Below are 22905 nucleotides of genomic sequence, written 5' to 3'. Positions count from 1 at the left end.
TTCTAGAATAGGAAGTGGTTGCAATAAACTCAAAGGTCGGTGTTCCACTTTCACTTGTTGACATGTTAAACATTGTTCTACAAATATGGCTATGTCTTGTTTCATGTTATTCTACCAACATGTACCTTGAATATCTTTGTACATTTTAGTACTCACTGGGTGTATGGTATAACGAAAATTATGAGCCTCTTCTATAATTTATCTTTTTATTTCTGGATCATTTGGCACATAGTCTATCTCTAAATCTCAAAATACCATTAGCTGACATGTTGAATTCAAACTTCTTCCATGAATCTTTAACAATTTTGCATCATTGCCTTGGCTCTCTTTAATTTTCTCAATCACAGTTGGTTGTACATTTAATCTAGCCAAGTAAGATTAAGAATCCTCCACTAAAACCTCAATCTCATACCTCTTTAAATCCAATATGATTTGCCTCAAAGTAGTCACTAAAGCAGCTGTAGCACCAAATGATTTCCTACTAAGTGCGTCTACAACTACGTTGGCCTTACAATTGTTGTAGTGCTCACTGCACAGACTGTAACATATGGTTCCTAAATTAGGGCTTATAATTTTTATTTTTTTTATTATTAGTATTTTTATTCTTTTTTTAGGACCTATTTTGAGATAGTGATTTTGTTTGATTAGATTTCTTCCACTCTCTGCACCCCGTATATCCCTCTGTTTGATTTTCTAAAGGTTCCTATTTAGTAACCAGTTCACGCTTCAAAAGCTTCTCATAAATTCTCTCTTTTCCTCGCAATATTCCCTTCATCAAATCAGTAGCACCCTTGCGGCCAAACTCATTCTCACAACAAGCCCCCCACATTGAAAATAAATAAAAATTATAAGGAAATCGACTCACAGCAAATTGACTCTTTCATCGCAGGAAAATATCACAAATAGAGCTGACGGGAACGTCGAGCACTACCCAAACTGCCCAGAAACCGCCGACAAGGCACACCCTGCCACCTCGCACCATTTCAAGGGAACTAGTCATTATTTATATATTTGTGGTAATATTAATTATTTCTCTTATGTGTAGGAAAAAATAGTTGTCCTGCATGTTGAATCTACAACTGATCAAAATTCCACAACAAGTAATGTGGAAACTTTTATGAAGGTTCTAGTCCACGTCTAGGCTATTTGAGGAGTTTGGGTCATTATGTCAAGCCTTCTAGCTCGTGCCCATCGTCCAGTAATGCCAACACTTCTAGAGCATTAGAGGAAGTGAGGTCAAAGATCTATGATTTGAAAACAAATCAGCATGAGTTAGTGGCCCAACGAGTTGACTTGGAGATGCGAATGAAACAACAAGAAGAACAACAAGCAGAGTTCATAAGAGAAATGTAACTCCTAATACTAATGCTAATGCAACAACTCAGACCTCCAAGCAACTAATTTAATTTATAGATCAAATTTTCAATTGTCAATTTTTGTATTATGATAACTACTATTTTATTTAGTTGGTTTGTATTTATGAGACTACTTTTATATTTGTTGAACATGTGTACTAATGTATTTTAACATGTGTACTACTTTTATATTTGTATTATGATAACCATTCGAACAGTATAATCAACACATTCAAACGTAATGCGTAAAACAACCATCGAACAAATCGAACGTTACATAATCGTTCGAAGAATACACTAAGCGTTCGAACGAATTTGAATAGTAAATTGTTCGCACGTAAAATTGATGTTCGAACTGTCAACTACATACGTTTGAACATTCAACTATAAATGTTCGAACAATATATGACGTTCGAATTTAAATTTTGACGTTTGAACATAATTTATTCCATCGAACAAATAATCTAATCTGTTAGAACATGTAAATTTTACCGTTCGATCAATATTTGGGACAAAATAAAATCGTCCAAAAATAAAGTTTGTTCGAACGCTATTGAATGGTTTTCTCCATTTTCATCCCAAAAAATTACCTTTTGAGACAATGATATTGGGACGAATTTGTGACGATTTTTTTGGTCCCAAAAACTCCTTTGAGATGAAACAGCATCTTGTTGGGATGAAAATTTTGGTTTCAAAAGATACAAAATGTTGTAGTGTCATATTCGAGATCACTTGGATTTTAAATGACGGTTATATGGTAAAGTTTCTTAAAAATGCATTCAGTACTTAAAGAACGGATTACTCACACCATAAGGATATTTTAAATCACAGCTGCTAACCTATGGTCCCTATTCTAAACAATTGTTAATGAAAGTGGCGTGGTATCTGCCCATTTACTTTGGCAAATTTCATAATTAGGCGCACCATACATTCACAAATCCATGATAAGGCGCACCTACTTTAGTGCTGGCTATTGGCATCCATGAAAGATTTCACCATCATAATCTTAAGTTTTTCATGGAACACCATCTCTTGTTTTTTTTTTTAGTTACTTTACTGCAACTCTTCACCTATAAATCATGAAGATAGCCACACCCAACTGCAGTCATAGCTTAAATTCTTCCTCCCTTTCTTTCACAGTGAGTGGCTGAAGATGGAGACGAAGATGAAGATGATATGTGTTGCATTCTGTATACTGCTTGTTCTTCTGCTCCCTGGAATGACTCAAGTGTCTACAGCCATTACCTGCGACCCACTTGAGCTGAGTGCATGTGCAGGTGCCATCACATCCTCGACTGCACCCTCAGCTACGTGCTGCAATAAATTAAAGGAACAAAGGTCTTGCCTTTGCCAGTATGTGAAGGACCCAAACCTCCAAAAACTTGTCAACTCTCCCAATGCCAGGAATGTGGGTAACATTTGTGGCACTCCATTCCCCAGATGCTAGGCTTCCTTGTCATTGTTCTGGAAAACTGTTATCTATTTTCCCAACAAAAGAATTAAGGTCTTTTTGGCTGAACTTCCTTGGCATTAAGTGGGTCAGTTGGTGTGCCTTCAGTACAATAGAAGGGGTTCTTGTTAGTACTGGAAAAGTCATGGTAATCGTTGAAATGGTTTTTGTCTTGCATGTCTCGTTTTATATGGAGCTTTCTGTATTTTGTGTCTTTAGTGGAATTTTAGTATAACTAAGGCTAAGGCTATGTTTGTTTTCTCCTAGTAGTTGGAACCCAGATTGGACTTTCCTAGTACTAGTAGAATGTCACTTTCATGCTTCAGGTCACTCTCACAATCACTTGAGGCATAGAAAGGAGAGACCAGACCATGTCTGAAGACTGAAGAGTGATCTAAGTTATGCCACTGGGGTTTTTTTATTTATTATTGAAATGCTTCATTTTCTTCATTTCTGATATCAGAACTTGTTAAGCCAATAACAAAAGACCGAAGATAAATATAAAAGATAGACATGCTATTAGCTATGAGGATGAGTTGCTGATCGACTACAAAAGCAGCACATATTTCGATATCAGTAGTTCGACCTATTGGAAGTTGGCTTATGTATAATATTCTATTATGGCCTATTACAGTTTTAATATTTTGTCTAGAAATCTATTGTAATATCTCCAATCTGAAATATCTTTGAAGTTGATAGAGATTTCGGTTATTAGTAGAGATGATAGTTTGAAGTCACAAATTACTAAATAGTTGAAAGTTGTGGTTAGAAGTCGGGAAGTTCTGGGTTCTTATCCTGTTAAGTCTATATAAAGGGTGAAGTCTGATCATTTTGGAGAACCAAATTTAGAGAGCCATAGAAAACGATGATGTTTTCTAAGAAAGCTGCAATTATAACCTCGATTCAGTCATTCGGAATATAAATCAAGATCCCAATAATATCAGTGTCATTCCAGTCAAAAGTGAGACTTAAAACTGTACCACAGCATAATGCTTTGATGAGGACATTGGGCAGAATGAATGAGAGGAGGGTGGTGAATAAAAGTTTGGTTAATGGGATCCCATGTAAGCTTTAGTTGTAACATTGATGAGTTTTTGGGACTATAAATCCAGATATAGCTTGAACTTTCCTTCAATTATTTCATGACTAGAAAATAAAAATTATGCCTCCAAGGGCAGTGCTGAAAATAGTCATTTCATAAAAATTATGCCTCCAATTGACACCATGATTTTCCCTTCAACAAATATTCATGCCAATGCTGTTAGCAATATACGATACCATGCCACAGCAAGGCCAGAGAGCAAGAAACACTAGGAGAGGGGGGGGGGGGGTGGGAATGGATAACAAAACCAAGAACAGGTATGATTCAAACTTCAAAGAAAGGTCTGAAAATACAATTCCAACTATTAACAAACACAACACCAGATTCTAACTTCTACTATCACAAACATATATCTGTCTTTAGCTCGTTAAGGTAGCATTTGAAGTTTGATCTATGATCCATTTTGTTCCTCAACAAAAAGTCATCAAAATTGTGGAAAATGATGCACTAAGCAAACAATTAGACCTTCGGATATTCACTGTTTTGTTGCTGCTGCTGAGGTGGGTAACTAGTATGGGTCATGCCAAGGCCATCGTTCTGATGCTTCTCCCATCCACCGGTATCAGCTCTTGAGTGAGACCAGTAGTAAAGGGTTGAACCCAGCAGAGACAACAACGTTAGTGCTGCTCCGGCAGCAAAAACGCCTTTGCGGAGGGTGGCGCATGACAAGTCGTTTGCTTTAAAATATCCTCGATACTTGGTGTGGTATGCATTCCTTGCGGACCCGGCCAATAAGCATGCCTCAGCACCCAAAAAGCTAATCCTAATTTAATTGTTTAACACAAATGTAAGCAGAAACATTAGACTTTGTACCATCGATATGCCCAAGTCCACAATCAGATAGCAATAAAACAGGATTAAGAAAAAATCTCCCCAACATCAGGTGCAACCTACACTTAAATCCTTGTGGTTTGAAAACCAACTAGTCTTAACTCTTCGAATTATATGATTTCCTACACCCATATTGCTCTCTTCACCTGTTGTTAGCAGGCTCAGCCAAAAACACAACAGCTTAGATCAAGCTTCCAATTTTCACTGTATATATCGAAGCAAGAAAGCACGCGTTCTAAATGAAGGCCAAGGGATAGAAGGAATTGAGAAGTAGATATAAGTTGTCTAAGAATTTGAGAAGTCCAAAAAGCTAGCAAAAAAGACAATTGAATAAATTGATATACATCTAATTCAAGCATGTATCCAAAACCAAACCACTATCCAATTTGATTTACTTTCTACGAGAGAGAGTAAAGTAGAGAGTTGCATTATTCGATCTTGTTTAGGTATATGCAAAGATGTTAACAAGACACGTTGCTCCATCTCTTTTTGGTATGATAATTGGACAGAGGCCCTCTTATTGGTCAATTTCCTGTGATTGATCAACCTTTGATTAAGATAAAAGATTGTCATATTGAGAATGAGTGGAATATTTCTCTTTTGAATAGCTTAGTGGGCCATCAAAAAGCTACAAATTTGTATGAATTTTTGGCTCGTCGGAAGGGGGGTCAAGATGTGCTTGTTTGGCTAAAAGATAAGGAGGGCAAGTTTACTACCAAGAGTGCCTGGGACTGTATTAGAGTTTGTTTGCCTCCTTTACCTTGGGATCAATGGATCTGGCATACTAATCTCCCTAAGAAAATTTTCATTATGATGTGGAAGGCTGTTAACAATTGCCTTATTGTTGATGAGAACATTAAATTGGTGGGTGTTCCGATGGCTTCTAAATGTAATTGTTGTCAAGTGGGTCATATTGAGGATTTGAATCATGTGCTCTGTAAGAGAGATTTTGCTAGACAAATTTAGCATTTAACGGCTTGTCAATTAGGGGTTCATATGGCACCTTTCCACACTTGGAATGAACAAATTAATTTTTGGTTTCGCCGTGCTGGTAAGTCTTCCCAGGTGAGAATTATTTTTGGTCTTCTTCCTTCTATTATATCTTGGAAATGATGGGAGAGGCGTTGTAAAGCCCGGTATGAAGACAGTTTATACGACAGAGTCGATTTGGCATGCTATTAAATTATGGCTCCGTCGTATTATGGATCAGGTTATGAAAGTTTCTTCAGTGTCCACCCAGAATATTGATATTTTGAAAAGGTTAGATATCCTGGTTTTGGTTCCTAAGCCTAAGAGGGTTCAGGTGGTTAGATGGGCGTGCCCTAACTAAGGTTGGGTTAAACTTAATACTGATGGTAGTAGTCTTGGAAATCTTGGCCTTTCTGGTGCGGGGGCAGTTATTCGGGATGAGACTAGCAGTTTACTTGGGGCTTACTCTATTTTCCTTGGGTCTGAATACTAATAATTTTGCTGAAATTAGAAGCTTACTGGGAGGTGTCTATAGGTGTTACACTCTTGGGTTTTATCGGGTTCAAATAGAGACGGATTCTCAATTGTTGGTTAATTGATTGACTAAGGATGATTGTCATATCTGGTATTTAGAAGATTACTGGGATGAATTACATGATTATTTAAATTGCCTAGATTATACCGTGAATCATATTTTTCAAGAAGAAAATGGATGTGGCTGATTTTTTAGCTTAGTGTGGTGCTGAGGGCTTGAACTTTGACTGGTTTGAAGAACATACACTGCCTAGTCAGTTAAGAGGTCTGCTTCACATGGACAAATTGGGTTTGCCTTATTTGAGGGTCTTCTAAAGTTTGTGCCTCGTAAGTTTTCTTTTGGTTTGATTAATCTCACTATTCTTGTTCTGTTTTTCCTTGCAGGTTGCCATAGGTTGTTTATTTTTAGGTTATTTGTCTTTCTTTTGGAAATGTATTTGGATGATATGGTTATAAAGGTTTTTTGATGTCTGAGTTTTGGTTTTAATTATATGTATCCCCAAGAGTCAGATTGTAACTATGATTTTCCTCCGCTACAAGTGAGGGCGATCAATAAAATTGAGATACCATCCAATTGTTCGAAAAAAAAAGAATAGTGGGCTTATAATATTATTGAGCTCACTTAATGTATATTTCTCTTCTAGTTTAGACCATAGAAATTTCCATTGCTGAGTTCCATTACGCTAAAACTCACGGAGCACCTTAAGAAATTGGACAAAATTTTTCCTTTTACCCTTTCTGGCCATAATTTGAAACGTAAATTACGGTTTCTTACTTAGTAAAGTTCCCAACTTTGGCAAGTACTCGTCGGCGAGAGCAATCGCACATGATGAAATTATCTCGACAGTCTGATGAAGCGAATAAAAGGGAAAAAAGCTGGTAAAAGGAGAGAATTTACCAGGAGAGGATGAAGAAGAAGACGGCGCAAGTGGTGGAGCTGCCAGTGACAAGGCCTTTGCCAAAGCAGAGACACCTGGTGACGCCGTTAACCACCGCTTGGCTTAACAGCAACAGCCCGAACGCCGCCAAGCCGTACACCGTCGACGCGTCCGATTTGTACACGCAGTACGTCCTCTCGTCGTACTCATCAGGCACCACCACAGCCTAGGGAAATAGAAATAGAGACCGACGGAGAGACTTAGCTGAGCTTGAAAAACACAGATCCAGAGAGAGAGAGAGAGAGAGAGAAAGAGAGTTACAGAGCTACGACGTCGTTCGGCGCCGATGGCGAGGACGAAAGCGATGAGATGCAGGGAGATGATGATGGCCAAGATGGACACCGAGACCGCCATTATCGCTACACGTCTGTCTCACTCACTCACTCACTCAAGTCTCCAATTTCAGCACTGTTTCGTAGTTTTCTCTCACTTATTATCTTGCTGCCATTGAAATGTGATGCTGCTGCTTTTGATACTTTTTGTTTGGACTCAATAATATCTCCCAAAGAGAACGCGCCATAATTTGCTTTTGCTGGCACTGTACCTGTTTTTCCGGGGTTGCTTTTTTGGATGCTTGTGATATGGGACCCCACCCTTTTTGTCGCGCCTCGCGGATCAGACGGTCTTACGACCACCGAAGGGTTGTGTCGTGTTCTAATTATTCAAAATTCTTTCCCACTAGAGCACAATTAATGATTTCTTTATTCTATATTTAAACAGATATACTATACATTAGTCTATACTGTTAACAGATCATAATTTTAATTTTAATTTTAATTTTAATTTTAATTTTTTTTAACTAAATATATTAAATGTGTTGAGACTGATGTAAATAATAAACTGATAAAAATAAATTTTTTATTTTAAAATATATTATTTTTTTATTTTTATTTTATATATTATTTTTTTATTTTTATTTTATATATTATTTTTTATAATATATTATACATTACTTTTTTTTATATCATTTAAATATTATATTTTTAATTTTTTTATTTATTTCAAATATTATATTCTCTACACCATATATTTCAAATATTTTTTTATACATCATATATTTTTTATATATAATGTAATATTTTAAATTATTTAAAAAAAAAGAGTAAAACGATAAAAAAAAATATTTATCTTTATTACTAATAATATCAAAACTTATGCATGCATAAAAGTAAAAAAAAAAACTATAAATAAAGTGCTAGAGAATAGAGGAGATATACGAGAGTGAGGCCTGTGTAAAAATGATAAAAAGATTAAAATAAAAATAAGATAAAAATAAATGAGGATGAAATGAGAGAGAAATAATAAAAAATTATTTAGATGAATGAACAGTTACTTTTAAATGTAGAAGATTTACTGTAGTTGAATGTAAAATAGAAGAAAAATACTACTTTGTCTACTTAATTTTTCCCCTCATATTGACACATCATGTATTTTATTTTATTTTTAATTTTTTTCTTTACTTAATAGTTAAGAAAATGACTAGTAGTATATTGATATATATTTTTTTTATTTTTTTAAAATATTTTAAAATGATAAAAAAATTAAATAAATAGACTAATTTGGTCTAGTGGTCAAATGGAGCGGTACTACTCACACAGAGTAGCACCGCTCAAAATAGAATAGAAGATCAAATGGAATGGACTTTTAGCTATTTTTTTTTATATTTTAAAGAAATGTGTATTTTATAAGAGCTATTGAGAGTGCTCTTATTATTCATTATTCTACACTCTATATTATATAAAAAAAATACTCATTTTATATAAAAAAATATATATATATATGTTATATAGTATTTATATATTAATTCAAATCGTTTGAATCACGTAAACGTCCCAACATAATTTAAGGTACAGTTTGGATATTGAGATGGAAGAGATAATTTTAAATGAAATTTAAAAATTAAATAAAATATTATTTTTTAATATTATTATTATTTTAAAATTTTAAAAAATTAATTTATTATATTTTAAATAAAAATTTAAAAAATTATAATGAAGAAAAGAAATAAAATCGAAAGTAAACGGGCCAGATTAATTATGGGTGAGTATGGTGGGACCTTGGATTTGACTACGTTTGAGTGTCGTGGTCATATAACTGGAGCACGGCTGTTCTGGTCGCAACGACCCCTGTTGTCTTGCAATCAAAACGTGTAGCCTATATGGACAAGTTATAAGTAGAGAATGTAATCCAACTCAGCAAAGGATGGATTGGGTTCATGGGTGTAGGGCCCCCCATCCATTAGTGCGGGTTTCGTATTACACAGTTCACTATGAAAGTAGGCTCCACTGCCTAAATGAGGATGACGTGTTAGGAGAAATAAGAAGGTTGTCCAGCCCAGCCCAGGTCGCAGCAAAGCATTCGAGATTTTAACAGGCTCTTTCACTTAATTGATGACGTGATCTCTTCTGTCACCATTACCTAGTACCCGTCAAAGATTTCTAAACGACTATCTCATAATTTTTTATGAATATTAATTTAAAAATAATAAAATAATTTATGAAATTTTAAAAAATAAGAGAGAAAATACTAGATAAAAATATTATAAAATTAAAATATTGTTTGAATAAAATATTTTAATATTATTGTTATTTTGAAGTTTGAAAAAATTATATTAATTATTGCATTATATTTTAAAGTTGGTAAAAATTATGATGATTAGATGAAAAATTTAAAATTTTAAAATTTAAAAGTACATATTTTGTGTTTAAGTGATATTTGGAAAGTAAATTGAGAGAACTTTTGAGAACTTATCATCTTATCTCATTTATCAAACATACCCTAAGTCAATATTATATACTTATACTAAGATTTTTTTTATAATCTTTCTACTTAAATTAACCGATTAACCGATAGATCGTCAATATGATAGAACTTAATTTATAAGTGAAGTTTAAAATTTTGAATATTAATTTTTTTTAATCCAATATGCGAATTAATATACTAGCTTACGAATAAAATTTTAGTTTTTAATAATTTGAAATGTAAGTTTTGTCATATATATATATATACTACTTATATATATTGTACTCCTAAGTCCTAACATTAATGGCCAAGTATGATGCTTGTTAATCCTTCTCCTTATAAATAACATACCATGATTCAATTAATTAATTATTAATTGTATCAACTCTAGCAAGGATGTCGCAACCATGCATGTGTAACCAATCATGGAGCTCTACTTGGATAAGGGCCCATGCAACAAATTAATTAAGGACTACTTATATATTAATTAATGATTAATGGATATTACGATTTTTATTCCTTCAATTCAAGATCTTTTTATTCCTCCCATATTCTAATTCGTATAGGGCTCAGTATAAGCAAGATCATCAGGTATATGCTTGCCTTCATATCAAATAGTACTCCATATTTTGGAAGATTTGCTGGTTTAAAATAAGGTACATGATTCATATCTTGAGAGTACTCTTGACAAATATATATATATAATATATATTTATATGTTTTTGGATAAACATGCATGTACTGCATGATGCATGTGATCAGCATCCGCACAATCAATTAAAGCTTGGCTTTGAATTGGCGTAATCTCGAGATCATAAAGTTAACATGAGGGTCAGTCTGTAATTAAGGTAAAAGGCCAGATCGAGAACCTTTGCCGAGTAAATAAGTGTGAAATTCGTATGAGGAGAATAGACGGGTACATTTGTTTTTGTAGTACTCTAGCTAGCTATGAATATCAGATAGGAGAGAAAATAAAGATGTGATCCTTACAGATTGCTGAATTATTACCCGCGTATAGAGCAATTAAATTAAGGTTAATCTTTCAAAACAGCATTAATCTGCATGCCCGTTTCCCTCATCCTCATCCTCTTCTCTCACTATGAAAGCTCTTTGTTTCAAAACAGCATTAAAGTTTCAGCTCTTGTTGATCAGTCCATGCAAGGCTAATTCAGATCTCTAGCTCAATGATTCTGCCCAGGGTTCTTATCGTCTCTCGACGAACTGTCCGCAAGAACAAGTTTGTTGATTTTGTGGGTTCGTTCTGATCTCTCTCTCTCTCTCTCTCTCACTAACACACCATAATTTGATTCTGTTTATGGCACAAATAAATTTTATGCATGCTTTTTCTTGGGTTCTCCTGTTTTTTTTTTTAGTTTATTTTCCTTCCCTGAGCCATGGAGATCAAAACGTGCAGTGTCTTATGATTGCCAAATGTTCATGCATGGTTCTCGCTTCGAACATACGATTTCAATATGTAACTTAATTTTTATTGTAAATAATTAAGAATCTTCATTAATTTTTATATCACGTACGTCTATAAGCATTTTTGGTGATATATATATATATATATATATATGAACAGGAGAATATCATCTAGATCTCATCGTTAGCTATGGAGCAGTGCCTGTGATCGTTCCAAGAGTTAGTGGAGTCCACATGCTACTGGAAAGCTTTGAGCCCATCCATGGAGTTCTTCTCTGCGAAGGAGAAGATATCGATCCATCCCTTTACGATGCAGAACTGTCTGGTTTTTCCCCGGAAGAACTTGAAGAAGTTAGGGAACTGCATGCAAGTGATACCGCCATTGACAAAGAGAAAGACTCCATTGAACTAAGGCTCGCAAAGCTTTGCCTCGAAAGAAACATACCGTACTTGGGAATATGCAGGGGATCACAAGTACTCAACGTTGCATGTGGGGGTACTCTTTATCAAGACGTAGAGAAAGAACTCTCAAAGCAATTCCCTGAGCTTCAAAGAGTGACTCATTCAAATTATGAAGATTATGATGGGCATCGCCACCCAGTAAAGGTGGTGCTGAATACCCCTTTGCATCACTGGTTTCAGGATTCTTTGGAAGATGAAAAAATGGAACTCATGGTGAATAGCTATCATCATCAAGGTGTTAAGCGATTAGCTCAGAGATTCGTTCCCATGGCTTTCGCTGCAGATGGTTTGGTCGAAGGGTTTTACGATCCTGATGCTTATAGTCCCGGAGAAGGAAAGTTCATAATGGGACTTCAATTTCATCCAGAGAGAATGCGTCACCCAGATTCTAATAACTTTGATTATCGTGGATGTCCTTCTGCATACCAGGTGTGTGTGTATATATATATATATATATATGTATGTAAATATATATATGCTTTTGAAGAAGCTTAATTATGACAAATAAAAAAGAATATTAGTAAAAAGAGAAATGATATTTACGGTCAATATTAGTTTAGGATACACAAGCTCGCACGTTATTTAAAAAAAAGTGAATAAATCGAGAACTTACATGAAAAAATAAATAAAAATAATTTTTTTTACTATAAACGCATGAGACTTGCTCAACTAAAAGTGTCTACCGTTACTCTAATTAGAATTTAATCGATATTCAGCACTGGTTCTCGTACGTGTAGGAATTTGTGAAGGCAGTAATTGCTTACGAGAAGAAACTTAATTGCTCAGCATCTGTGCCAAAGGGTCCAAAGCTTAATCAAGAACAGGAAATTACCAAGAGAAACATGATTCTAAAAAGTTTTTCGACTGCAGAAAGCTTGTGCATCTCAGGGAGTAGTGGAATGGTTTGGGCCCACAAATCCGAACTGGAAGTTGGAGCCGAGTTTTTGGAGGTAATTACCAGAAGTTGTCTAACATTGAGAATGAGGCCGAACTTCATTTTCATCCTTTATATATCTTGGGTCTCATCTTGTGCATTTCAATTTATCAAGTCCAGGGAATTTGAGATGGTTATGTTGTGTTTCTGCAGGAAATTACAGCATTGAGCTTGAAGCAGATGGGCGCAACAGTGAGGAACGCATCGTTGTACACGCAGAGATTAAAGTTCACCGCTGAAAGGGAAAGAGTTGCAAGGACCATAATGGAGAGGATGTCAATAGCACAGTTGTCTGAGTTAATGTCCATCTACCGCATCATGCGCCAAATATGTTCAGAGGCTTTAGAGAAAAAGGTTCAAGACCTGATGATAGAAGAAGATTGAATTTCGATGTAGTTGTTAAAACCCTCGCACCAGTGACAACTCATCCATCTCCTTGATGTGTTGATCTTTGGGATCATTTTTTTTTTCTTTTTTCAGTACTTTGGGATAAGTTGTTCTGTGGGAGATTGTTTGAAAATGATTTTCATGTTGAATTGGTATGTAAAAGACATTAGAACAGACGATTGAGCTATCAAGAATGAAGAGAGCTCCCAAAACATGAATATATATAAAAGTTCATCAAAAAGAAACTCGAGTTTCCCGAATTAACAATCAGAAACATCCCCAGCAAGCATTTAGTTGAATGATAAAAAAGAAATTACAAAGTTCTTCAGTCGAAGCAGTTGAAGAACATAACAATTAGCATTCGAATACACATCTTGGGCTGATTAGCATTCGAATAAACAACTCGGGCAGCCTGACAATAACACGTACATAACCTATCAAAATCCCCAAATAAATAAAAGTACATTCTAGGACTAATCATCAGGACAACAAAAAGAGCCTGGGATCTCATAATTTAAGCCTTGGCTGGATTGACGTTCAAAAGTACATGTAGAATGGGGCTTGCTTATACTGATGATGTAAATAGCAAACCAAACCACCAGTAACCTCGATCGGAAGTTTGGAACTAGGCCTTCTGCAACTGAACCTTGCTCTATACTTTTCTCTCCATTAGCTTTGGCCTTATTACTGGTGCTCCAAATTCCACAGCCTTTACTGCTTTATGCTTTCTTTATATATATCAATTTTCCTTCTTATAGAAAATACATAAACCAAACCAGAGGATAATTAACTAAACTTCCAATCTTGAGATCCACATAAAGGGGTTTTCCACAGCCAGCCCACACATGGATGGCAGAATATATTAATCGATCGAGACAGGAGGATAACAGTTATGTCAAAACTTACTACTGGCGGCAGAAAAACAGGAAATCTGGATGATTGACCTGAAGCCGTCTTAACCAGTTGTCAGCTTCCTGCAAAAGGTAGTTTGCCAATTGGCGCTCAAATCCCCCATTAGGTGTCCACAAGGATCCTTTGAACTTGTATGAGGCCAAACCAAAAACTGGTAAGGTCATCTTAGGGGCACCATCCACCTCACTGGGATATGTCACCACTGGAACCTGTCCACCTGGTGCACCTGAAACAAATACATCACGAGTCACATTTACACAACTAAACTAATAAATCTTGACTTAATTGGGAATACTAGAAAATTAAAAAGCACACTTGTTTCACGCAGATACACATTCCTCCCACAAGCAACATGAACACATTCAGCATAAAAAAGAACAAATAAATTCAGCATCTTCCTTTATTCAGCTCCATGAATCATCAGATATAACACAAAGGGTGTGCATGAGCGTGTAGAGAACATGAAAATACTCTTGGTCCTGGGCAATAAAATTATATGAAATGCAAATTACACCAATAGTTCAATTAACTGCAATCATCAAAACCACAGAAAGATATGCGATCACAAGAATTTTTTTTTTTTGATAAGTTATGTGATCACAAGAAAAATCCCCCATGTCAAATTCATGAAGACTGAATGAGAGAGACCACATTCATATTCTGGGCATGCTAAATGTTCACATTACAGCAGCAAACAACCAAATCACATCCTCACTTGCGAATAGGATGATTGGTAATTTTTTTCCTTACCTTCCACAGGTGTATCAAGAGAATGATACGTCAGAAAGCAAGCATCCAGATCTTTTAATGTTGGCCCTGTGGGTATTCTGTAAATCGGATACCTACGAAAGTTAAATAACAAGGATAAATTAGTCACATCTGCAATAACTGCATACATACCACGCAAAGCAAAGGCAATGTTAAAGGGCAAATACCATGCCACAGAAATCCAGCTGGAAGACAGATCACAACTTCTTAGTGTTTTCAGCTCAGGAAAACGGCAGGCAAGATCTGATATCTGTTGCAACAGAAATTATCAAGAGAAGGCTTACGAAAAGGGAAAGCATAAAATCATATACATATGAGTATTTCCCAATTTCTTATTTTAGTTTAAGTGAAGGAAGAAGAAAAGGGGGAACTAACCTTGTCAGCTAAGGGTTCACGGCTATAAGGTAAGTCCCGTTCAAAATACTCAAAAAGCCGGGAACCCTGAGAATTCACAGATTCCCCCTCATCACTAGAAAAGTCTTCCTGAAGTTCAGTATGTTGGTCCCTCAAAACCAATCTATCCATCCTAAGAGCAATCTCACTAGATAGATGGTGATGACTCCGTTGCTCCCGTACATATTTTAATCCTCTTTCAGGCTCACAATCACTGCAACCATCACTACTTGAATCTCTGGACTCACTATCACTATGCTCACTTGGTCGCCTATTGGACAAAGGAACCAGAAAATTTGTTTAACAAAACCATGTGGTTGCACAAGCGCTGTGTAACTAGCAAAGAAAACTAAGGTGACAAACAATATAACTCAAACAAGAGCAGCATCATGCAATTAATGGACTATTTCAACAGATCCTGATCAATTAAAGAAAAGTTTGCCCCATCGATTGCCATCCTCAAAATAACAGCTGGCGAATTATGACATCATATAACTACATCAGTGGATACATTGAGATCTAACATGTCCAACAGCTAAAGTGACATCTAACCTACAAAAAGTGATAACAAGACCAGAAAAAAAAATGAGATGAAGATCAACTTGTATGTGTGTGCGACAGCTAACTTCCAATGTTAATTCAAGGACATTTCTTAGTATATTTAGAGTACAAGTCCGATTGATAATAATCTAAACAGAACTCAATGCCAGTAATATCAATAACATTAATACCTGGACTTTGTAGATGACTTCGTGGGCTTGCCATATATCTGTATGCCGGACAAATACGGAACATAGTACTGAACAACACAGTCGCTGTCATTCAATATTAAAGGCACTCCGGCACCGTAAGCACTCCACTCCCTAAAAGACTCCCATAAATCACCGAGCACAAAATAAGGCCGAAACTCTACATGATCACAAGTCCTAAAGCCCCTCATTGTCCTCTGCAACCAAATTGAATTTAACACTGCTATTAACTCATAAACAAAGTCTGTATACAAGCTCCATACGGTTAATAATATAATTTCTTACATTAACCAATATTTTAAGCTTCAGGCATTTACTTCTTACATCAGACCCACCAAAAAATTTTCAAACTTCACTTGGTCAAATAATTCTATTTATTGGCTAGTGAGTTAGTTGCTTCATCTTTTCAAAAATCAATAAAAAGTCCTCACCCCTCCTAGATCCTTAGATTTCCTCACCAGCCAAACACAAAATCAACGAACCTTAGAGAGATACTGAGCCGGCACGGAGGGCGTGATCGCTTGCAAGAACCGCTCGAGGTTACTCAGCTGCGGAACCACCACGGGCTTGAATGCTGGCACGGCGACTGGCTTGGGAGGCTCGTCGGACCCGGCCCTGTTCTCCGGCTCCCTGTTCCCCAACGAAGCAAACGGTTTTACCGTAACCGCCAGCGATTGACTGGCCGTGACGTCACTCTGGGCTCTCCGAAGTTGCTCCCTGCGCTGGTTCTGGTGTGCCCTACGCGCTTTCGCCGGATTGTAAAACCGGTCCTCTCCGCGGGCTCGCTCGAACTTCAACCCGGTTCCCAACATGTCCAAATACTAAAAACACCGTCAAATCCGCTTCACCCCCAATAAACCCCGAATTAAGTCAACGGCTTGGAATATATCGCCGGACGAGGTAATTAATTCGATTGTATGCGAATGCAATTGGAGATGAGCTATTCCAACATCAAAGTAGAGGATCTGAGGGTCTAGGGCTCGCGAAATCAGAGGTTGGTGAATGCGTAAGGATTATGCTGAATCCGATCAGGAGAAAGCGATTGGAAACTGTCGGAAAGAGAACCCTAATGAAAGTTTAGAGCTACGACAGATCTGGTGGTGACGAGGGTAGGTATGGAGTAAGGGCAAAATAGTAAAATGCTTATTCTGCAGAGAACAGCTATGCAGGGGAAGAGGCAAAAGTATGGAAGCTCAGAACTTAAATGGACGGAGGCAGGAGAAGAAGAGATTTTCGGAAAAGTCGAGTTTATTATCGATGAGTAAGTATCTATCTGTAAGAGGAGGGAGTAGGGGTAGTTTGTGGAAATTGGTAGGTATATCATATATGAATCATTGAATAAGGCTTCGTTTGTATTTATAATTTATTTTAATTTATTTTAATTTATTATTATAATTTTTTTAATTTTTTACATAAAATATAAAAAATAATTCAATTTTTTTAAATTTTAATATAATTTTTTTAAATTTTTATATAAAATATAATAAATAATTTAATTTTTATTTTATTATTTATAAATCATCTTAATTTATTTCAATTCATCTCTAAATTTAAACTATTCTTATAATCGATTATCTATTTGAAGAGGTTTCTACGTTTTGATTTTTTCAATTTTCCTCTCAATTTAATTTAACTCAATTTATCATTTAAACGCAACCTTGCGGCGATTGGTGGGAGTTTTTTGGGCTTCAGGATTAGACATCAAGGTCGTACACGGGTTGGGAACACGTGTGAGTGGAGGAAGAAAAGAAGACACGTGTATGGTAGGATTCAGAAGGGGGACGCGGAGGGCTGTCCCGGTACGATCTTCTCAGAAGAGGCCCCAAAAAAACTCAAGAAAGAAAGAAAGAAGAAAATAGCAGTACTCGCAAAAGCCACACGGGCATTTGAGGAGACGCGCCAAAGGAAGGGGCCCACGTGGAAGTCATGGTGCCCACGTTTGGTTGGGAAACGTTAAAAAGTATTTCCTTGATGGATTTCTTGTCCTCATCCAAACGCAGACAATGGACACGTGAGGGTCGGTTTGTAAAGTGAATTATATTGATCGTTGGGACTGAGCAGGAATCTTCATAACATGTTATCAGCAGATGGTATGGATCATAACACTGAACATTATGAGTTTGCAGTTATATTTCCTTTTATAAAAAATAAAAAAAAAACGGAGCATTCTAATTTTTTATAAATTGGATGGTGTGTTAAATTTTTTTAAAAATATTGAAAAATTATAATTTTAGATATGGAAGCCACCGTGTAATTTTTTTTTTTTTTAAAGGGGGCCTTATTATATAAAATATAGATTTTTCCATATAGATTCTAAATGTGTTCTGTTTTTTTTCAAATTCATTATGCGAGCTTGTACATTCTAATAATGTACAAACCTTTTTCTAGAATAAGGGTGCGTTTAGATGTTAAACTAAGTTGAGTTCAGTTGAGATGATAAAATATTGTTAAAATATTATTGTTTGTTATTATTATTATTTTGAAATTTGAAAAAATTAAATTGTTTATTATATTTTATATTAAAATTTTAAAAAGTTGTAATAATAAGTTGAAATGAATTAAGATGATTTTAAGTTCCAAACAAAACCTAAAAAAACATAAATTTGCAAAAATTTATATTTAAGTAGGGAGAGTTAGGGTGGGCAGCGAAGTAACGCCCCATGCCACCATAGCCCTAGCCTCGCCTTGGTGGCACGAGCAACCCTACCTACATATAGAAATCCCAACGAGGACTGGGGCGATCTAGGCCCAAGCCTGCCCCCCTCCGCACTCCGAGTTGGGCTTTAAGCTCATCCCCATTATATATATATATATATATATATAAATTATATTTGATACCAAAACAACGTCATTTTGATAAAAATTTTAATTTTTCAAAACAACATACGATGAAATGTTGTCGTTTTGGATGGAATTCAAAATCTTTTAATAAGTTGTTTTGGGTGGAGATTAAGTTAAACTTAACCCACTCGGCTGTCTTCTCTTCTCCTTTTTTTCTCTCTCTTTCCTTTCTCATGGTTCTTCCCTCAGGACTCAAAGCCTCTCTCTCTTGCCACGGCACTGTCCTCCTCCTCTTCTTCTTCTCTCTCTCTCTCATCTTTTTGATGGACCGATTTTTTTGAAGGAATGAAGGATTTTAATTTTTTTTTTTTTTTTTTTGTAGTTTAGGATTTTTTTTGTTGTGAAATGTGAATTGTATTTTGGAGGCAAATCCTAGGGGGCAAGCCCCACCCTCCGCCCATACAGGGGTGTGGTGAGGGAATGAGACAACCTCATCTCGTAGGATGCGTGTAGCACGTATACCCTAGGAGAGTATTAAGAAATAATTTTGAAAATGTAGCAATTGAGTTGTTGAAAAATAAAATGCATCAAAATTAAGAAAAATCTTAATCTGTTTTTCAAAATAATCTTAAAATATTCTCTGTTTTAATCCAAACATCTAAATACTAAAATAATATCAACCAACGAATACATCTTACGTCAATTTGGTAATAAACAAGAATCAAAACAAATTTTCCAAAATAGTAAAAATTTATATATTTCATAATAATTTTAAGAGTTTTACTACTAATCATCCTATACACTATACACAACATATCATACTTTTTTTTTCTCTTATTAAATATATGGTATATGGATAATGAATAGAAGAATTCAATAAGTTTAAGAATAATAAAACTAAAAAAAATAAAAAAATATAGTGTATGATATATGAAAATCGTGAGTAAAATTTTTAATTTTATTCTCTTCATACTTCATGAACTCAACTATTTTTTCAAACTTCAATAAATTAAGACACGTCTCAAGAATAATTGCAATGCAAACATATTTTAATGGGCATCATCACCTCTTTTATAAAGTTCCAAAAAGGCATCTTTAAAAATCTTTTAAAAATTAAAAAAAGATTGAGAAAAAAAAAGTGCGGATAGAGTTTATAGTATTTGTTTACTTACAGAAAACAAAAATATTTTGCCATCCCCTTGAGATCTCCCAATTTAGTTGAAAATGCCAATAAAATTTTACTTACGTTTGTTCATATCGTCCTACGTAGCCACACCCCCAAGGCTAAAAGTGTTGAGGCCGACATAAAAGTACTGTTTTGAATACCATACCATATTTGTCGGTATGACCGATATATATCGTACCGGCCATTGATTTGATACAAGTATTATATATATTTTGTATTGGTCTAAACTTCGGCCTGTATTTAGGCTCGTACCGGCCTGTATTTTTATTTTTAATTTTTTTTTTCAAACTATAAACTTATTTTTTTACCTCCAATTCAATCTAGATTATTTATAATTTATATATATGTATTTATATATAATTTATTTATATATAGACTATTATTTTAAAAAATTAATATTTTAAATACCGTACCGTACTAGTCAGTACGATCGGTATATACCGTACCGGCCACTGGTCTGGTACAAGTATTATATATATTTCGTACCGGCTCAAACCAAACTTCAGCCTGTATTTCGGCCTTTAATTATTTTTTCATTTTTTCAAACTACAAGCTCATTTTTTTATCCTCAATTTAAACTAGGTTATTTATAATTTATATATATATATATATATTTATATATAATTTATTCATATATTGACTATTCCAAAATAGTATCGATATCGAAATATTTCGTTCTAATACTTTGACTAGTACGGTATTCAAAACTTTGCATAAAAGTTGGTCACATGCCATGCCATGCGAAACATAAAGTAATGAGAGGTTTGGATATAAAAATCTCTTATTTTAATCATTTTATTTAATTATTATAATTTTTTAAAATTTATATATAAAATATGATAAATAATTTTAAATTTTAAATTTAAAAATAATATTTTAATAATATTTTATTTAATTTTTAAATTTTATCTCATCTCAATTCATTATCCAAATCTTCTATAAAAAATTAAAGTATGATTTTTTGTTATTAGAAAGTAATTAAAGTAAATGAAAAGTAAGAAATTTTCATTTTTTTCGTTTTTTACAAATTTGACTATTGGAATTCTCACTCACCAATTATTTACTTGTGAGAAAAATAGAAAAGTCAAAACAACTGAAAATGGATTCAAAAGCAAACATACGAGACTGCATTTTTGTGCTTTATGTGGAAACCATATCGTAGAAATTGAGTGAGGATTGAGTGAGGATTTAAAATTTTAAGCAGCAGCTTTGAGGTTCATCGAATGCTTTACTTCTGGTCAAGACTTATAAGTGTTAATTGTATGAATTTTAAGGTTTATAGTAAAATAAATAAATATATTTGTTAAGTTCATGTTTCATACGCCTAGACTAAGTTTCTACAATCCAGGCTGGGATGTTTCTACCTGCAATCACAAAGACAAATGTGAACTCGGTGGTGGTTCGAAGAGCCTCCGATGCTAAAGTCAATATTTCGTCTAGGAGAATTGTATGAGAATAATAGAGTTCAAAGAGCTTCCTCCGATGCAAAAGTCAGTATTTCTTCTAGGAGAATTGTAGGAGAATAATAGAGTTCAGAGAGCTTCATTTTTACCTGGAGCATGGTTTTAATATGAGATTTCGAGAGGACAGTTTCGCACCTTGTGTCAGGGGTATGTGTCACGCCCACAGTTGTCCTGGTCATGGCTTTTAATGTAGTGTGACGTCTAAGATGATGTCATTAATGCGGTGTACTTTCCTAGGTGGCGTCTCGATGGTTGGTGATCGACGCAATCACTTATCGTCTCCATCGTCAGGGAATAGAGGGTTATCCGTTCTTTTTGTTCACTTGCTCGCGTAGATCCTTTAATGTTGGGCATCATAGGTGAGTGTCAAGGTTGGCACATCCCGTTTGTCCCTTTCGACTTGTTTCCTGCACTATGCACTCCATTTCTGTTAACACAATTTGTGGGCCGGACCCTTTTGGTGATTCTTGAGCTACGGGAGGGGAGTATCTAGTCCAAGATGGACTTTAATATCTGGCCAGGCCCAACCCAGTGGATCGAGAGGGGATTATCCCTTCCAATATTGTTGTACAATATTTATTGAGTTATTTAATATTATCCAATTACATGTCTTACAATATATTTTGTACCACAAACTTCATATGCCCATCTCTTTTTCAGTCAAAATTGTGAGTGCAAAAAAAATTTTAATAGGTTCCAATAATAATTTAGGTCATATTTTCCGGTGTCCAAAAAGTTTGCTTTTGAGTTAGAAAATGGTCGGTGATACTACTTACATTCTATTAAGACATTTTAGCTCACTACACCAGCCACGCAGCAGTCCGTTGCAGATACCCAGCTCACGCAGCTGTGCACCAGCAGAGTACCACTACATGCTCTGCACAACAGAAAGCACTATCGCCGTCTTGCACATATAGCCAATGATTCTTCACAGCCACCTGTCAATATGTGAGTGGTATACATTGTAAAGATTGTTACAGAATAGACACTATAAATAGATACTTTGTATACAGAAACAGTGTGGAAAAAAAGAAATGAAATGAGATATTTTTCCTATGCATTGATTATCAATAATGTATATGGACTTTTATCAAACAACTCTCGTGCTTTCCTTTATCTTACTTTAAACACATTCTCGTCAATCGTGAAGCTCCTTCCAATATTACACAACACATTTAGATATTGTTTCAAAACTTCATTAATAGTAATAAGGTTTGTTGGAGGTAAAATGAGTGCAAGAGTAAATTCTATAAAAAAACCTATGGCCCGGTATGCGCTCATGGGTGTAAATTAAAGAGAGAGCTTGGAGGCTGAGAGAGTTATCAGCCAAGACTTGACCGGACATAAAGCAATAATGAGACGTAAAACCTGAGGACAAGATATAAAGAAGGGAAGATGGGACATAAAGCAAAGAAACACTAGAAGAGAGAGAATTCTGGATTAGCTTGATTGGCCTTAAAAGCATGATTAAAATATATTTTCGATGGATACAAGATAAATTTAATTTTTGATTATTTTATTTATATA

At 35.1% G+C, this 22905-nt stretch overlaps 3 protein-coding genes across 4 annotated transcripts; 1 reads left to right on the top strand and 2 right to left on the bottom strand.

Annotated features, from left to right (window-relative positions):
• Positions 1-4144: 4144 nt before the first annotated feature.
• Positions 4145-7671, bottom strand: LOC108979904. The gene is made up of 3 exons (XM_018950689.2): positions 7441-7671; positions 7140-7345; positions 4145-4670 (listed from the first exon to the last, which is right to left on the bottom strand). The coding sequence occupies exons 1-3, from the start codon at positions 7531-7533 to the stop codon at positions 4367-4369; spliced, it is 603 nt and encodes a 200-aa protein (XP_018806234.1). The 5' UTR covers positions 7534-7671; the 3' UTR covers positions 4145-4366.
• Positions 7672-11105: 3434 nt separating this feature from the next.
• LOC109002477 (putative glutamine amidotransferase GAT1_2.1) lies at positions 11106-13472 on the top strand. Its single transcript, XM_035684456.1, has 4 exons — positions 11106-11175; positions 11504-12234; positions 12543-12755; positions 12893-13472. Exons 1-4 carry the CDS (start codon positions 11106-11108, stop codon positions 13121-13123), a joined length of 1245 nt encoding a protein of 414 aa, XP_035540349.1. The 3' UTR covers positions 13124-13472.
• On the bottom strand, positions 13331-17258 carry LOC108979651. 2 transcript variants are annotated; one of them, XM_018950363.2, is made up of 6 exons: positions 16431-17258; positions 15931-16145; positions 15182-15470; positions 14974-15056; positions 14789-14880; positions 13331-14264 (listed from the first exon to the last, which is right to left on the bottom strand). In XM_018950363.2, exons 1-6 carry the CDS (start codon positions 16758-16760, stop codon positions 14032-14034), a joined length of 1242 nt encoding a protein of 413 aa, XP_018805908.1. In that variant the 5' UTR covers positions 16761-17258; the 3' UTR covers positions 13331-14031. The 2 variants fall into 2 exon arrangements, with proteins under 2 accessions (XP_018805908.1, XP_035540348.1); XM_035684455.1 differs by having other exon boundaries at positions 13357-14255; positions 16431-17251.
• Positions 17259-22905: the final 5647 nt, after the last annotated feature.

Source organism: Juglans regia, chromosome 13, assembly GCF_001411555.2.
Source record: "Juglans regia cultivar Chandler chromosome 13, Walnut 2.0, whole genome shotgun sequence".
Classification (NCBI taxonomy): Eukaryota; Viridiplantae; Streptophyta; class Magnoliopsida; order Fagales; family Juglandaceae; genus Juglans; species Juglans regia.
The sequence above is the reverse complement of the archived record's forward strand: the minus strand, read 5'-3'. Positions and strand labels throughout refer to the sequence as shown.

Excerpts from the sequence above, each read along its gene's own strand:
- LOC108979904 (XM_018950689.2), bottom strand. The coding sequence starts at position 7,533 with ATGGCGGTCTCGGTGTCCATCTTGGCCATCATCATCTCCCTGCATCTC. Across the intron at positions 7,346-7,440 it reads CCGAACGACGTCGTAGCTCT|GCTGTGGTGGTGCCTGATGA; the intron begins GTAACTCTCTTT and ends CTATTTCCCTAG. Across the intron at positions 4,671-7,139 it reads TTCTTCTTCATCCTCTCCTG|GATTAGCTTTTTGGGTGCTG; the intron begins GTAAATTCTCTC and ends CAATTAAATTAG.
- LOC109002477 (XM_035684456.1), top strand. The coding sequence starts at position 11,106 with ATGATTCTGCCCAGGGTTCTTATCGTCTCTCGACGAACTGTCCGCAAG. Across the intron at positions 12,235-12,542 it reads GATGTCCTTCTGCATACCAG|GAATTTGTGAAGGCAGTAAT; the intron begins GTGTGTGTGTAT and ends TCGTACGTGTAG. Across the intron at positions 12,756-12,892 it reads TTGGAGCCGAGTTTTTGGAG|GAAATTACAGCATTGAGCTT; the intron begins GTAATTACCAGA and ends GTGTTTCTGCAG.
- LOC108979651 (XM_018950363.2), bottom strand. The coding sequence starts at position 16,760 with ATGTTGGGAACCGGGTTGAAGTTCGAGCGAGCCCGCGGAGAGGACCGG. Across the intron at positions 16,146-16,430 it reads CGGCTCAGTATCTCTCTAAG|AGGACAATGAGGGGCTTTAG; the intron begins GTTCGTTGATTT and ends ATTTGGTTGCAG. Across the intron at positions 14,265-14,788 it reads TCTTGATACACCTGTGGAAG|GTGCACCAGGTGGACAGGTT; the intron begins GTAAGGAAAAAA and ends TATTTGTTTCAG.